At 39.5% G+C, this 15,000-nt stretch overlaps 1 protein-coding gene across 1 annotated transcript in view; it reads right to left on the bottom strand.

The window, feature by feature from the left end:
- The window catches only part of LOC143039711 (uncharacterized), a 128,486-nt gene that overhangs the window by 54,823 nt on the left and 58,663 nt on the right, over positions 1-15,000 (bottom strand). The window contains exon 2 of the mRNA XM_076209949.1: positions 8,319-8,461. Coding sequence (XP_076066064.1) covers positions 8,319-8,461 — 143 coding nt within the window. The remainder of the gene's footprint in view (positions 1-8,318; positions 8,462-15,000) is intronic.

Below are 15,000 nucleotides of genomic sequence, written 5' to 3' on the forward strand. Positions count from 1 at the left end.
CAGATATTAATTTTTCTTTCGTCATTGTAAATACTTGGGTGTTGGTAATAACAGTTGGATCTAAATTTTCTGGAGGGAAAATTTAGTATCTGACGAACCAAAATGATATATATATATATATATATATATATATATATATATATATATATATATATATATATATATATATATATATATATATATATATATATACATATATATCTTTAAAAAGCATTATATATGGAAATGAGGATATCTATTATCTGTACAAAAAAAGAAAAGAAACTATAGCATTAAAGATGCCTTATTTAAATCTCAGAATCGAATCATCATTATTATTATTATTATTATATATATATATATATATATATATATATGTATGTATATATATGTATATATATTTTTTCTAAAGTGATGGACCATCACTTTGAGTCTCACAGGGAAATTTCCCGGTACCCCGGTGGCACAGTCCGCCACTGGGTAACTAACACAGTTTAGCAAAAACTTCATGTTTGCAAACTTAAGTAGTTCTGAGAAACAAAGGGCTGAAGACAAACAATACAATACAACGTTTCACAAGTGAATTATCACCAGGTGTGAGGGTATTCATCTTGTTGTTTGAAGCTTAAAAGCAGAAGACTTTATCAATCTTTCAGTTATGTTGAGGACGACTATTTTCCCAACAATTAGGAACATCTTATACAACAGAAAGTTGACGCGTCTTGACCAATTTATTTCAACTTGTCTCAAGGTGCAGGTGAAATGGTCAGTAGCAACCAATGTACAATGTACAATGTACATTTATTTTTTTCAACATCGATGCAATTCTTAACTACCGGACGATATGCAAAACAGTTCATACTTTTTTATTTTGTTTCGGACGTTTTCTTTGTTAATTCACCCCTGCATCTCTCACATGATCTGATGAAATCTTCTATTCGTCAAGCATTGCATTAGATACTGTGGTAAAATATTAACCAATATGGCGACCTGAAAGATTTTACAAAGGATTACAAAAGAGGATCATGCCGACAGAAGACCTTTTGGTTTCTGCAAACATCACAAATTTTCGTTTATACCGAGTCATGTAAGTGACTGCAGACACTAGAACGCGTTGCCAAACCTTGCATCAGTTGTAACCGAGCCCTTAGATGTCTCAGAAGATGGTTGATGATGTCTATGACGATGAAATCTACAATTTAAGATTCTTCTCGCCTCTTTGGTCTTTATTTCTGTCCCACTTTCTTCTTTTCCCAAAACTGATCGTCGTTTTCTGTTGTTTAGTTTTTCCTCAAATAACAAGTAATGATAACTATGGAACTGCATAGTGTAAGCCTTATGCTCTCTTGCAGTCACCTTCATTCTTATGTTCTTCTGTTGATTGCTGTTGACTTTTTGAAGACCGTTCATTTTCTCTTTCTTGAATCTCTTAATACTCACTGGCTTTACTGTTGATTGCACAAATTGTCTGTTCCGCGATCTTGTCACGGTTGTAACGCAACTGATTTCCTATGATTTCCTATAACTGACAGCACGCCACTCTCATCCGGTCTACCAACAGTGCAATAAATTCAGATGCGAGAAGTGGATGACTATCTCGTCAACACAAGCATACTTCTCACTTTAACCAGTCAACTCTCTCCTCTCTCTCTCTCTCTCTCTCTCTCTCTCTTTCTCTCTCTCGTCTGTACAAATCCCAGAGAACAGTATTTCTTATAATTCGGTTGCACATTATATCAACCCATCCCAACCTCTCTTTAATTGATTTGTAAAGTGTGCGACGCATAACATTCGACAACATCCGATCAATGACTGTGGATGCGAATGTTTAAAATAAAGAGTATCCATGTATGAAAATGAGTATATATATATATATATATTATATATATATATATATATATATATATATATATATATATATATATATATATATATACATATACACATATACACGATTCACATTTAACACGCCCCATCCACACACACACTCAGAAGTTTGTATTTTTGCTAGTTTATATATTTGTGGCTATAATCGGAATTATGTGAGCAAACGCTATTGACATGAATATAACTTAATCTAAAGTTAAGTACAAAGCACATCTGTGATTAAGCAGAAGTCTTGAAAAAGGAAGAAGACAGAATTGGACATAAAGCCCTCACCATAGAAACCTTACGCAGGGGCCGGTTGCAAAACCAATCTCGAATTACAGGACTCATTTATACTTTATTCTGGCTAAGAACAAGTTGAACACAGAAAGAAATACATGCGTAATAACTGAACAGGGAAGATGGTCTCAAAGCAACGAATTCTAGAATCCGTTACTTGATCGTAATGAAGTTAATATGAATTTGATTGGTCTACCTCAAAGAATCTAGTTCAAACCAGATCAAAAAACCGTTATGCTTCTTTCTCAATCCATTCGTCCTTTTCTGTTGACGTCACAGTGTTATTTTCACAGACTGAGCGTTACTTTATAAAAATGGTTAATGGTATACAAACTATCAGTGATGATCATTCTAACTTGATATTTGTGTAAATGAAAAAAAAAGGGAAAATAGGAAAAATGTCTCTCAAACGAGAGTATGAAATATCTTTAGTATCAAATTTCATCCAAGACCTGGATAAAATCGTCAGACCAATGTGAGGGCGTGGCAACACACACACACACACACACACACACACACACACACACACACACACACACACACACACACACACACACACACACACACACACACACACACGCCACTACAGCGGTCCGAGTTCGAATCCCGCCCACGGCTGAAATAATTTCCATATCGCTGCGCTGAGGGTCGTTACTCCAACTTTCGTGGGCGAGGAGCTGGGGTGTGTGTGCGTGCAAGGTCACAGCATTATCCAAAGATCGGTCATATATGAGCTCTGAGCTTTCTTCCGGGAGGGAAATATTTGTCGATCACGACTCCAACACGTGATCCAAGACAATGGTGAATCACACAGGACCCCACGAGCATTGCTCCTCTCTTGTATATTACAATTTAGTACTAATTGTCTTCGAAGAATCGTTGGGTATTGCTGGGATGACTTGGTATCAAACTAGAGTGTACTTTGAGAATCAGACTAGGCAAATTACCTTCAGCATAAATCGTCAGCTCCGGCTATAAGATCACGTGACGAATTTCCCCGAAGTTGACCCTGATCACAAGATCGTCTCTTGTGGAGATGATCCTCGATGGAGGAGGAGACGAAGGGAACGCAAGCAGAATTCATGGCTGGAGGGGCAAGAGGATCGACGGAGGTGTTTGGGATGGGATGGATGGGGTGTCTGTATGGAAGCTTGCTCCTCGGGGAGACCGTGGATGGGACTGGCGCTGGCCTGTGAGCGCGCCTACTCACGCCGTACGCTGTAGGCAGGTGTCCTATTCCAGCCAAATAATTATGACTTTATTAACTATCGTTCCGCCATAACAACTGGTGACGTCATCAGAAGCCTGCTGGTCTCGAATTCACTTGGTTGTGGGTTCAAGTCCCGCACTCCTCTCCGATTCCTAGAAGTGATTATCAGTTACCTGCCCCCAACAGTCTCCATAGCGCGTAATATGGTAAAAGTGACGATTTCAATTGCAGCTACTCAGAGCCTCCTGGGGTAGGCTCCTCAACTTCTAATATACTCGAAATTCTGTCAAATAACTCTGAATTCTGTGTAAGAACGCCATCTGGAATCAGTAACGGATTAATTAATTTACTGCAGAGTTTTACTGCAGAGTTTTTCCTCAGTTGGTCACAAATTTCACAGATTCTGAGGCAGGCGACATGACGTCATCACCAACCGACTCTGTTCGTACGAAAACAAAAATTCCTTTCGTGTTTACTGTATTCTCTCTTCGCTTGTTGTTCCACGCCTTACCTTAAATGAGGTAACCAGGAGGCGATTGTAACTAAAGAATTAATGGAACAGTTTCTCGAAGCACACGAAAGAAATATGTAAATAAATGGAATTTCACATTTCATCCTCGAATGAATGAACTGGAAATTTCGCTTTTATCAATGTTCATATTTATACAAATTTGTGAAGTGAAGGTCAGGTGGCATTTATGTCATTAACACTGTAAATTCATTGTGTTTTTTACCAAACAGGAAATTCACATAGCATAAATACCATTCCCACCATTATGTCCAGTTTAGTTTTGTAATGTTGTTAAGAGCACAAATATGATATTTCCCTGTGCATAAAAAATAAAACGGTCCACCACATTAAGCAGTTTGAGATTGCATCCATTGTCTTAAAATCTATGAGACCAGTTCTGGTTGTCTCAGTGATTGATACTCGAGAGAGATTTTGTGTATTTAGATTTATTACGTTCATAGATTGACAAACATAGTACATTAGTTACTTTATATTTATACATAGTATGCATGACGCACCGGTCACCTTACTACGTACAGTTAAGCTGCACGACGGTAATAAGGACATAAGAAAGAAGGAGATTGCACTAGACTGAGAGAGAGAGAGAGAGAGAGAGAGAGAGAGAGAGAGAGAGAGAGAGAGAGAGAGAGAGAGAGAGAGAGAGAGAGAGAGAGAGAGAGACAGAGCGAGCGAGTGGGAGAGAAAGAGAGAAGGGGGAAAGGGAGAGGGAGAGGGAGATAGACAGATAGAGAGAGAGAGAGAGAGAGAGAGAGAGAGAGAGAGAGAGAGAGAGAGAGAGAGAGAGAGAGAGAGAGAGAGAGAGAGACCTCTGGGTCCCCACTCGTCTTTCCCAGTTACTCATCCCCCCCTTCCGACCCTCCCCCCTCCCCCTTCCCGTCCTTGTTCACTTCCTTTCCTCTCCCACTTCCTCCCTCCTCCTACTCCTCCTCCTCCTCCTCCTCCTCCTGCTGCTGCTGCTCGGCCAGCGAACAGGCAGGTGTGCGAAAACGGCCGCGGTGTTGTAACGTCAAATCGAAATGTTATTATCAGCCACGGCCCAACGGAAAAGAACGCTGAAGATTACAAAGGAATATTTTTTTATAAAAAATACATTGATGAGTACGTAAATAGATGTATGTTGATAAATAAGATAAATAAATAAATTAATTAATAAAAAATGGGTAAATAATCTAATAAATCTATGAATAAATAAATGAATGAATAGATTAAAAATAGATAAATGAAGATAAAAATGAATAGGTAAAGAAATGGATAGATGGATAGATATGCATACAAATAAATAAACATGTGAACAAATTGATAAATAGAAAACAAGGAAATAGGTGAATAAATAAATAAATAAATAAATAGATAAATAAAAAGATAATTGAATAAATAAGAGTAAATAAATAAATATATGAATTAATAAATAAACAAATAAATAAGAATGAATAAATAGATATATGAATTAACAAATAAACAAATAAAATAATAAATAAATGATTAATAAATAAATAGATTAATAGATAAATATGTAAGGCTATTCAAACTCTTGATATGACGTCCATGTCACTGCCGGGTGGGTAGTGGTTGTCGTGATGGTGTTAGTAGGGGTGGAGGGGGCATTTTCTAAATAAAATCGCCTGCCGACGGACAGGACATAAACTACAATCGTGAAACACAAAGAAAAGGCTGAGGTGGTCTCTGACAGCGACCTCTCTCTCTCTCTCTCTCTCTCTCTCTCTCTCTCTCTCTCTCTCTCTAAAAAAAAAAAAAAAATGAGCCTTCATTTTTTTTGAGGCGTCGATTTTTTTTTTATTTTTTTTTGACAACACCTTTTCCTCTCCTGACCTTTTCCTCCTTTCCCATCATCCTTCTCTTCCTCCTGTCGTCCTCTTCCACTGTCCCCACCTGCGGACACTTCCTCCTTCGTACTAACCTCACAGTCCTGTTGGTCAATTTCCTCATTTAATTCTCTTCCTGCTGTCTCTCTCTCTTGCTCTTCCTCTCTCCTTCACTCCTCCCCATCCTCCTACTCTTCCCTCAACTCTCTCTCTCTTCTTCCTCTTTGTCTCCCCTTCCCATCCTCTCCCCCTTTCTCTCTTCCTGCTCCCTTGCCCTCTGCTTCCCTCTCCGTCCCCCTACCCTTCTCTCTACCCCCTCTCTCTTTTATTCTCTTTAGTTCCCCTTTCCCACTCTCCCCCCACCCTTCTCCCCCCACCTTTCACGTCTATCACTTCCCCCTTCCCGCCCCCTTTCCACGTCCTCCCCTCTCCTCCCCCCTTTTCGTCCCTTCCGCCCTCATATCATTACTCGATTCCCCCACGAACTTCATAACCCCCCCAACCTCACATCTTTCTCTTTATGCACACCACCAAAACTCTCCTCCTCCTCCTCCTCCTCTTCCTGCAAATAAAATATTATCCCTTGCAATAAAAGATCTGACAACCCCGGCATTTAATTGTAATTGGATAGGATAGTGGTAGCAGTAGTGTTAGTTCACCTAACTGCCCTGTTTTCTTAATTGCAGCTTAGTTTAGTAAACACAAACAGCCTCGTTAGGGCCAGTAGGCCTGCTGTTGTTTGTTCTTCCTTTTGTGTTCCTTTGTGTTCCTCCTCCTCCTCTTCCTCCTCCTCCTCCTTCCCAAAACCTATCTTTGGACTTCCCTCAACCCGCTCACATCAAGCTTCATTGTTTTCTAATCAATCCTTTGTCATCAGCATCGTATCCATGCTTGTGAAGGACGTTCTGCTCATGCGGTGGGTCCCACTATTTATAGTTGACCATACAACCACATGGCCGTAACCTTTCGTGTACACACACACACACACACACACACACACACACACACACACACACACACACACACACACACACACACACACACACACACACACACGCACACACACACACACACACACACACACACACAGAGAGAGAGAGAGAGAGAGAGAGAGAGAGAGAGAGAGAGAGAGAGAGAGAGAGAGAGAGAGAGAGAGAGAGAGAGAGAGAGAGAGAGAGAGGAAGGGAGAGGGAGAAAGGGAGAAAGAGAAAAGGAGAGAGAAGGAGAGAGGGAGAGAGAAGGAGAGAGGGAGAGAGAGAAGGAGAGAGGGAGAGAGATGAAGACAGAGAAAAACAGAAAGACATATAGGAAGTCAGACAGAAAAACAGAAAGACAGCGAGACAGACAGAGAGATAGATAGACAAACAGAAAGATAGACAGTAGAAACAAGTTAACTAAAGGAGAATAAGAAAGAAAAGGAATGAAAAGAAAGAGATAGATAGATAGATAGATAGATAGATAGAGAGAGAGATAGATAGACAGTAGGAACAAGTTAAGTAAAGGAGAATAAGAAAGAAAATTAATGAAAAGAAAGAGAGAGGGATAGATAGATAGATAGATAGATAGATAGATAGATAGATAGATAGATAGAGAGAGAGAGAGAGAGAGAGAGAGAGAGAGACTGCTGGCCTCTTTGTATGGGGGTCGATCCGTACCCTCTGACCAGTCGTACATTCAAGTTCTCAAGTTCGTGCGGCCAATCAGTCACCGCCATTGTTTCCGACCACATTAACACTTGATGACAAAGGAACAAATATATTTCTTCGAAAATAAAAACCATTCGGCGCTAACTAGATGAAGATTGACGAAATGCTTTTCTAAACTCAAGATAGATTTGATGTGAAGCAGGAGACGAACTTTGTTGACTTGCTTCTGGTTGTCGCTGGGCAATTTCAGCCTCTTCGTCTCTGCATTGTGACGAGAGATGAACTTGAGGCAAAACCATCTCGCTACAGATCGAGACTTTCTTTTCTGTTTCGAGTCTACATTAAAGTTGATTAAAATCAAATGGTATTAGTCCAAAAATAAGATCTAACAGATGTAGTCCATTCCCAGAGCAAAGCGCGTGAAGGGAAACCTTGCGTAGTCGTTTATTATTTGTTTTGAAAAATATATGAAACGTGTCATCGGATTGATGGGTTAAACGAGACTGCCAAAGTTTTGCCAAAGAAAAAAAAAATCCAAACACCAAATACGAAGTGACACAACGTGCAAAGATCTTTTATCATGATGCTGGAGAGAGAGAGAGAGAGAGAGAGAGAGAGAGAGAGAGAGAGAGAGAGAGAGAGAGAGAGAGAGAGAGAGAGAGAGAGAGAGAGAGAGAGAGAGAAACAGATAGATAGACAGTAGGAAAAAGTTAAGTAAAGGAGAATGAGAAAGAAAAGGAATGAAAAGAGAGAGAGAGAGAGAGAGAGAGAGAGAGATACAAACAGATAGACAGACAGTAGGAAAAAGTTAGGTAAAGGAGAATGAGAAAGAAAAGGAATGGAGAGAGAGAGAGAGAGAGAGAGAGAGAGAGAGAGAGAGAGAGAGAGAGAGAGAGAGAGAGAGAGAGAGAGAGAGAGAGAGAGAGAAACTGGAGATGTACAATGCAATTTGTTCCACTCACGCGTTGACGTCGTTTCCAGCGATTTCTCCGAAGAAGCTTCCATGGAGCCACGCCTTCAATTCCAGACAACTTTCGGGAGGATCCTTGCACGTTCCATGATTCCAGTAGGCGTCCACCTTCGTCTCATCCACCAAGGGATGCCTCTGAAGAAAAAATAGAAAAGAATAAAATAAAATAAACTCCCGAGTGTTATCAGCACCAGGGAATCGTGCTACATACCCATATGGCCAAGTTGACATTGACGAATTATGTTGGCAACAGGCCTTGAGTGAATCTGACTGAGCAGTTGCTGACTCGATACAAAGTCATATCAGCGAAAAGCAGTTATTCTTCGAAGGCTCTTCGGTACCAAAGACGTCGAAATGGCTCTTCAAGTCACCATTCAGTGTCCACGTCTTCACAGCCCCACAGCAAGCCTGGGAGCACTACTGACTTGAAGATTCGGATTTTAGTCCTCCTGTATTAGTATCAACAACGCTATATACTGTGACTGAGTCAGGAACATAAGAACAGAAGAACATAAGAATGGAGGAAACTACAAGACATCATAAGACGGTTCTATGCCCCTTACCACCTTCCATCTCTATCCACAATCTTACCTAATCTTCTCTTAAGATAACCAATTGTTTCAGCGCTACTAAATATATCCCATTCGTTGACCATTCTGTTGGTAAACTAGTTCTTGGCTATTTCCTTCTTAAACCTAAATTTGTCCATAACAATTCTTCGAAGGACTTAGTGATATGATCCGATACTGTATCACCAATTCACAGTATAAGAAACTTTTCAAGATATCAGTGTCCTCGACATACTCGTATACATGGACAGATTGAAGTACATCTCTCATTAACAACAAAGTAATATCGTATCCATTAGTAAAATTAGACTTAAAACTCACTTTCGGAAAAGAAGAGACATCTTTGTATATACACATGTCTTTTCAACTCTATTCAATCTGCTGAAGAGGATCACAGATAGTGATCGAAATATGCGGAACTCTCTACTTTCGTCTCTTCTTTTCCGAAAGTGTGTTTTAAGTCTAATGATTCATTAAGTTCGTATTCAATCTGCTGAAGAGGATCACAGATAGTGATCGAAATATACGGAACTCTCTACTTTCGTCTCTTCTTTTCCGAAAGTGGGTTTTAAGTCTAATTACTCATTAAGTTCCTGGATCTTGGTCTTGTTCCAGGACACCTGGAATTTCAGCGATATCGTCACCCTGTGCACCAAACAAGACTTCCAACAACTTTACAAGTACAACATCACTGGCAAAGACAAAGTCGGTGATCTTGGTGTTGGCACTGGATGCTCCACAATAACATTCATTGGCAACACTGCCCAATTTCCAGTTCATACAGTTGCTTAAAAAAGCTGTGATGTGGACGCACTCCTATCACTCCTGAATTATCAGGAAAGAAGCCAAACACACATCCTCCATAATTCAAAACACTCCCTGACTCAGAGTATACTGTTGGTCAGATATTAGGTCAATGACCCTTAAGTCACCGCTGGTTGTCTGTACCTTTATCATATATCATATGGGAAAGGTGTAGACTACCATACAATCTCATTTTGATTTTTCATGCATTAGAAATATTTCTAAATGGCAGAAAAGTTGGCGGGGGTTAGTGGAAAAATATTTCTAAATGACAGAAAAAAGATAAAAACGTGAAGGAGTAGGCGGAGGTTAGTGGACTACTTAGCTGGGGCCGACGAGTAAAGAGGTCTGAACAGTGGACCTGGTATCTTATGTCGTGCTGTTGACTATTTTGAAATCACCGATAAAGTTCGAGTATAGTACTTTCGTAGAGAGAAGTGTTCCTTTGCTTATAATCACGCCCTGTATGGCCATCCTGTTTACTGCTGCACTCCCACAGAAGGATACCACAATGAAGGTTACAGTGTAAGAAGAACATGTAATTCTAAGTTTATGGGTACTTGGAGTATCGGTTAGTCTAAATGGGTATTGAATCTACGACCCTCTGCTTGGTATCTCGCTGCTCTACCAGCTAGGTCAGCGTTTTTCAACCTTATTACCCTTGCGTAACCTTTAAAATAAATTGCATGTCTCAAGGAACCCCTGCGCAAAAAAGAAAACAAAGAAAAAAAAAACATATACCATATCTTTCTCATTTCATTTTCATCGTAATAATAGGTTAGATAGGATGTCTATATTACATTATTACAATAAACAAGAATACGTCGTGCATGTTTAATTATATCACGTATATGAAATTAAATGAATAATCAAAAGTGCATTAGCTTATCTCACTTGTTCTCGCGGAACCCTTAGGGACCTTATGCGGAACCTTAGGGTTCCGGGGAACCTTAAGGTTGAGAAAAGCTGATCTAGGCTCTTGCATCTCGCGGCACTTCGCAAGCTCTCGTTTTAAAAACTGGTTCTTGAGCTTCTCCACAATTTCTACTGACATACTTCCCTCATAAGCGTCTCTCTTGCGTTGTTTACCCACAATGCCATGACTAACTTTCTGCCGTCGAAGTGTAACAAAGAAACAAGTAAACAAATAACGAAAGCTTGGTTCGTCAATATACATCCTTAATCCACGTCTTTGAGCACGGGGGACACACGTTAAGGAAATTTGTATTGTTCAACACCATAAGATATCTAAACTAACCTAACCTAAACCTAACTCTGACCCTAACCTAACCTACCTAAACCTAACTCAACCTAACCTAACCTAAACTAACACAAACCTAACCAAAACTAAACCTAACTTAACCCAACTTAAACTAAACTAACCTAACCTAACTCTAACTCTAACCCTAACCTAACCTAGCCCTCCATAACCTAAACCTGAACCTAACCTAAACTAAACAAACTAAACATTAACTAAACATTAACTTAACTTAACTTAACCTAACCTAAACCTAACCTAAACCTAACCTAAACCAAACCTAAACTTAACCTAAACTTAACTTAACTCCTAACCTAACCTAAACTTAACTTAACTTAACTTAACCTAACCTAAACCTAACCTAAACCTAACCGAAACCTAACCGAAACCTAACCTAACCTAAACTTAACCTAAACTTAACCTAAACTTAACTTACTTAACTTAACTTAACCTAACCTAAACCTAACCTAACCCAACCCAACCTAACCCAGCCTAACCTAACCCAACCTAACCTAACCTAACCCAATCTAACCCAACCCAACCTAACCCAACCCAACCCAACCTAACCTAACCCAACCTAACCTAAACCTAACCTAACCATCACTCGATGCCTCATTTGACCTGCGTTCACTTCTCTGGTGACGGCCAGAGGCAAATTCCGTATAGAGTGTAATTGTGTTATTGGAATGATTAATCGCGTGGCCCACAACACCGTCCATTTCATCGAAACATGCAGTTGCAACATTTCCGTCGGTGACCGTACGATCCATCACACAAATTACACAACCGTGATCAGAATGGTTCGGTTTTCGAGCGTCGGCCAAACGTATTACCTTAATAACTTCTGTCAGAAGCGGGGTTCGAATTTTGGGGCTTACATACTCCCCCTTCCCCCCTCTAGAGGGGTCGGGCGCGGGGGGGGGGGGAGGCGACCAGAGTTTCATAAATGGAGGCCACAAACGGAGAAAGAAAAAAATTTGTTGGATACATGACGCTTTTAGTCGGTTTGGAGTTAATCAACAGGAAGTTAAAAAACAGCACTGCATAAGCATAGGACGTGTGTGAAACCATGTTGGGAGCTCCAGCGTTAAGGCATTGAGATGCCAAGCGCACAGATTTTGAGCATTTTGATCACTAAGTATTCGGCTCACGGTCGCACCGGTGGATAGTACATTCCTGCAGCAAACATGAGCCCAGTGGATGACGTACTTCATCTCGCTTCGTTTGATGAGACGAGCAACTCAGAGAATCATCTTACTTTGACGAGACTTTGATAACCCATCTACGTTGTCGTGCTTGACCTTTTACCATAGCCGACTCTCCCAAAAGAACCCAAGAAAGAAATTTCCTCAGATTTCACGGGTTTAATTAGTTGGAAGAAGATGAGGGTATTGATGTTCCCTGACCGTATTCAAACCCTTCTCGTCTCAAAGCGGGTATCCCTCATTTGAATAAAATCACCTGGCGGCAGCTAGAATGTCTAAGCTCGCGAGGCACGACGACAATTTCAGTTGAGACTAGTTACTTGATATATGCTTCGTTGAGGAGCTAAACAGAATCACGTGACGAAAGCGCGAATGAATAACAAATTCGTAGACTAAAGCGATAAAGTGATAAATTCGAAGGAAAAGAATGTTAAGAGGGAACGAATTCTCCGACGCACATCTCGACATCGTTTCAACATTAAATTTGAAGAAAAAAAAAGTCCATTTCCTGGAGCAGCAGACAGACCAGAACAACAAACTCCTCAGCCATCGGTCCCCACTTGGTCTGAATAAAATATTATGGACTGGAAACTAAGCAATATGCTGTAATGACTGTCATTTGTTTTATATTATTTGTTTATTTGTTTGTTATTATTTGTCTGTTTATTGCCATTTGCTTGATTCTCATTTACTATCAGTTATGTCAATTCATTACTATTTACTATTTACCTGTTTGTTTATTATCTAACTATACCTATGCATTTAACAATTTTATTATTATTTATCATTATTCATATTATTATAATTTTTATCTATTTATTTATCATTATTATAATTTCTTTCGCATCCGACCTAGTTATGGACCAAAAGGTCTCCTGTCGGCATGCTCCGCCTTTGTAATCCTTTTTAACTATATGACCGGATCTGGATAACCCGTCTATATAACATGGTTCCCACCTACAGTCCCATTCACAAACGATACCCACACACACGCACCCACATTCACGTCTGTATCGAAACGCACACCCATACATACACCCACACTTGCACCCACGTCCATAATTACGCATATAACCACTCGTAACTTAGAGTGCTAGTGAGTCCTGAACTTAAATCCAGTAAACCGTGAATTAGTGGAAGGGATCGGGCTAACAGGGGATTAACATTTATTGCTAAGACGGTTACAAACCGAAGTGCAGATGTAGTTATTAAACTCTATCTGGCCAAGCTCAACCCTCCCCTCTCTCTCTCTCTCTCTCTCTCTCTCTCTCTCTCTCTTTCTCTCTCTAGAATCAGTGCAGAGAAGAATGGCCAAAATGGTACATAGACTCAGAAATTTACATTATGAAGACAGGCTTAGACACCTTAACTTACACTCTCTGGTAAGACGTAGAGTCCGGGATGATCAAATAGAGTTTTTCAAGTGTATTAAGGGCTTTAACAAGGGTGTTGGCGGCAAGGTCATCATGTTAAGACATCAGGGTAGGACTCGTAGTAATTGGACAAAGTTATTTTTAAGAAGGAAATAAGCAATAATTGGTTTACCAAAAGAGTGGTCAACGAATGGAATAGACCAGAGGTGGGGAACCTGCGGCCTTCCGGGCCATCAAGTGCGGCCTTCTGCGGCCTTTGATATACATATTATCTTTTTAAAAGACCTTGAATATTTCTTAAGTCTGAAATCATTATACACCTGAAACTTATAATATAATAAAAGGGGTAAGATAATTGAAAAAAAAAAAAAAATCAGTGCGGCCTTTATGTGGGACGATGAATTGTAAGGTGGCCTTCATGCACAAAAAGGTTCCCCACCCCTGGAATAGACCATGGAGTGAGTGCTGAAAAAACTGGTTACTAAAACAATCAATTATTTCAGGTTAGACAACTTTATGGATATGAATGATAGGTAGTAATGGATATGGAACTCCCTAGTGTAGGCCTAACGGTCTCTTGCAGTTTCCTCCATTCTTATATTCTTATTTAGTGTGAAACGAGATGTCACAATGGAAGTATTGTAATTGGCATAGATGTGTCATGCATACTGCATGGCAGCCATTGCAACAGCCTATTGTAACGACATCAAGGAAAAGAAAAAAACGTCAGTGAAAGAAAAAAAGAGGATCAGTGTAGTTACAAGTCGTTAATATACGTTACAGACTCTACACATCTGTGTGTGACACCATTCGGAGGTAGACTGAAGATGGTAACTCACAAATCATTCTAAATAAAAGAAAAAAAGATGAAATAATAATAATAATAATGAAATTTATCACAACGTGTCAGCAATTATCAGCATATCTGTAAAATGTATACAGCATATTATTATTTGATTATTTGTTTGTTATTCTGTTTATTTATTATTTGCTTGATTTTCATTTATTATTATTTGTCAATTTATTATTATTTACTATTTACCTGTTTATTATTTAACTAAACCTGTGCATTTCCTTTATTATTTATATTACTATAATTTTTATTTTATTTTATTTTATTTTTTATCATTATTATATCTTTTCGCATCCGACCTAGTTATGGACCAAAAGGTCTCCTGTCGGCATGCTCCGCCTTTGTAATCCTTTGTAATGCACTCCAGTAAGATTCTTCGGTCATCGCACTTTGCGTCGGGCATGTTGATGTGGCAGAACATGCTAATGTAAAGACGGTTATTGCGTAATATACGCAGCAACTCCCTACACCCTCACACATATAACACAATAAGATGCTAAACTCTTTGTTTCTTCAATATGTCATTATTTAATACCGCCCCTATACGATCGATGATATTACGCAATATCATTGATCGGGTAAAGGGTTTTGTTGGTACAAAGATTGCAAAAC

The sequence above is a fragment of the Oratosquilla oratoria genome, chromosome 27, assembly GCF_046742065.1.
Source record: "Oratosquilla oratoria isolate Oo_2021 chromosome 27, ASM4674206v1, whole genome shotgun sequence".
In the NCBI taxonomy this organism is placed as follows: domain Eukaryota; kingdom Metazoa; phylum Arthropoda; class Malacostraca; order Stomatopoda; family Squillidae; genus Oratosquilla; species Oratosquilla oratoria.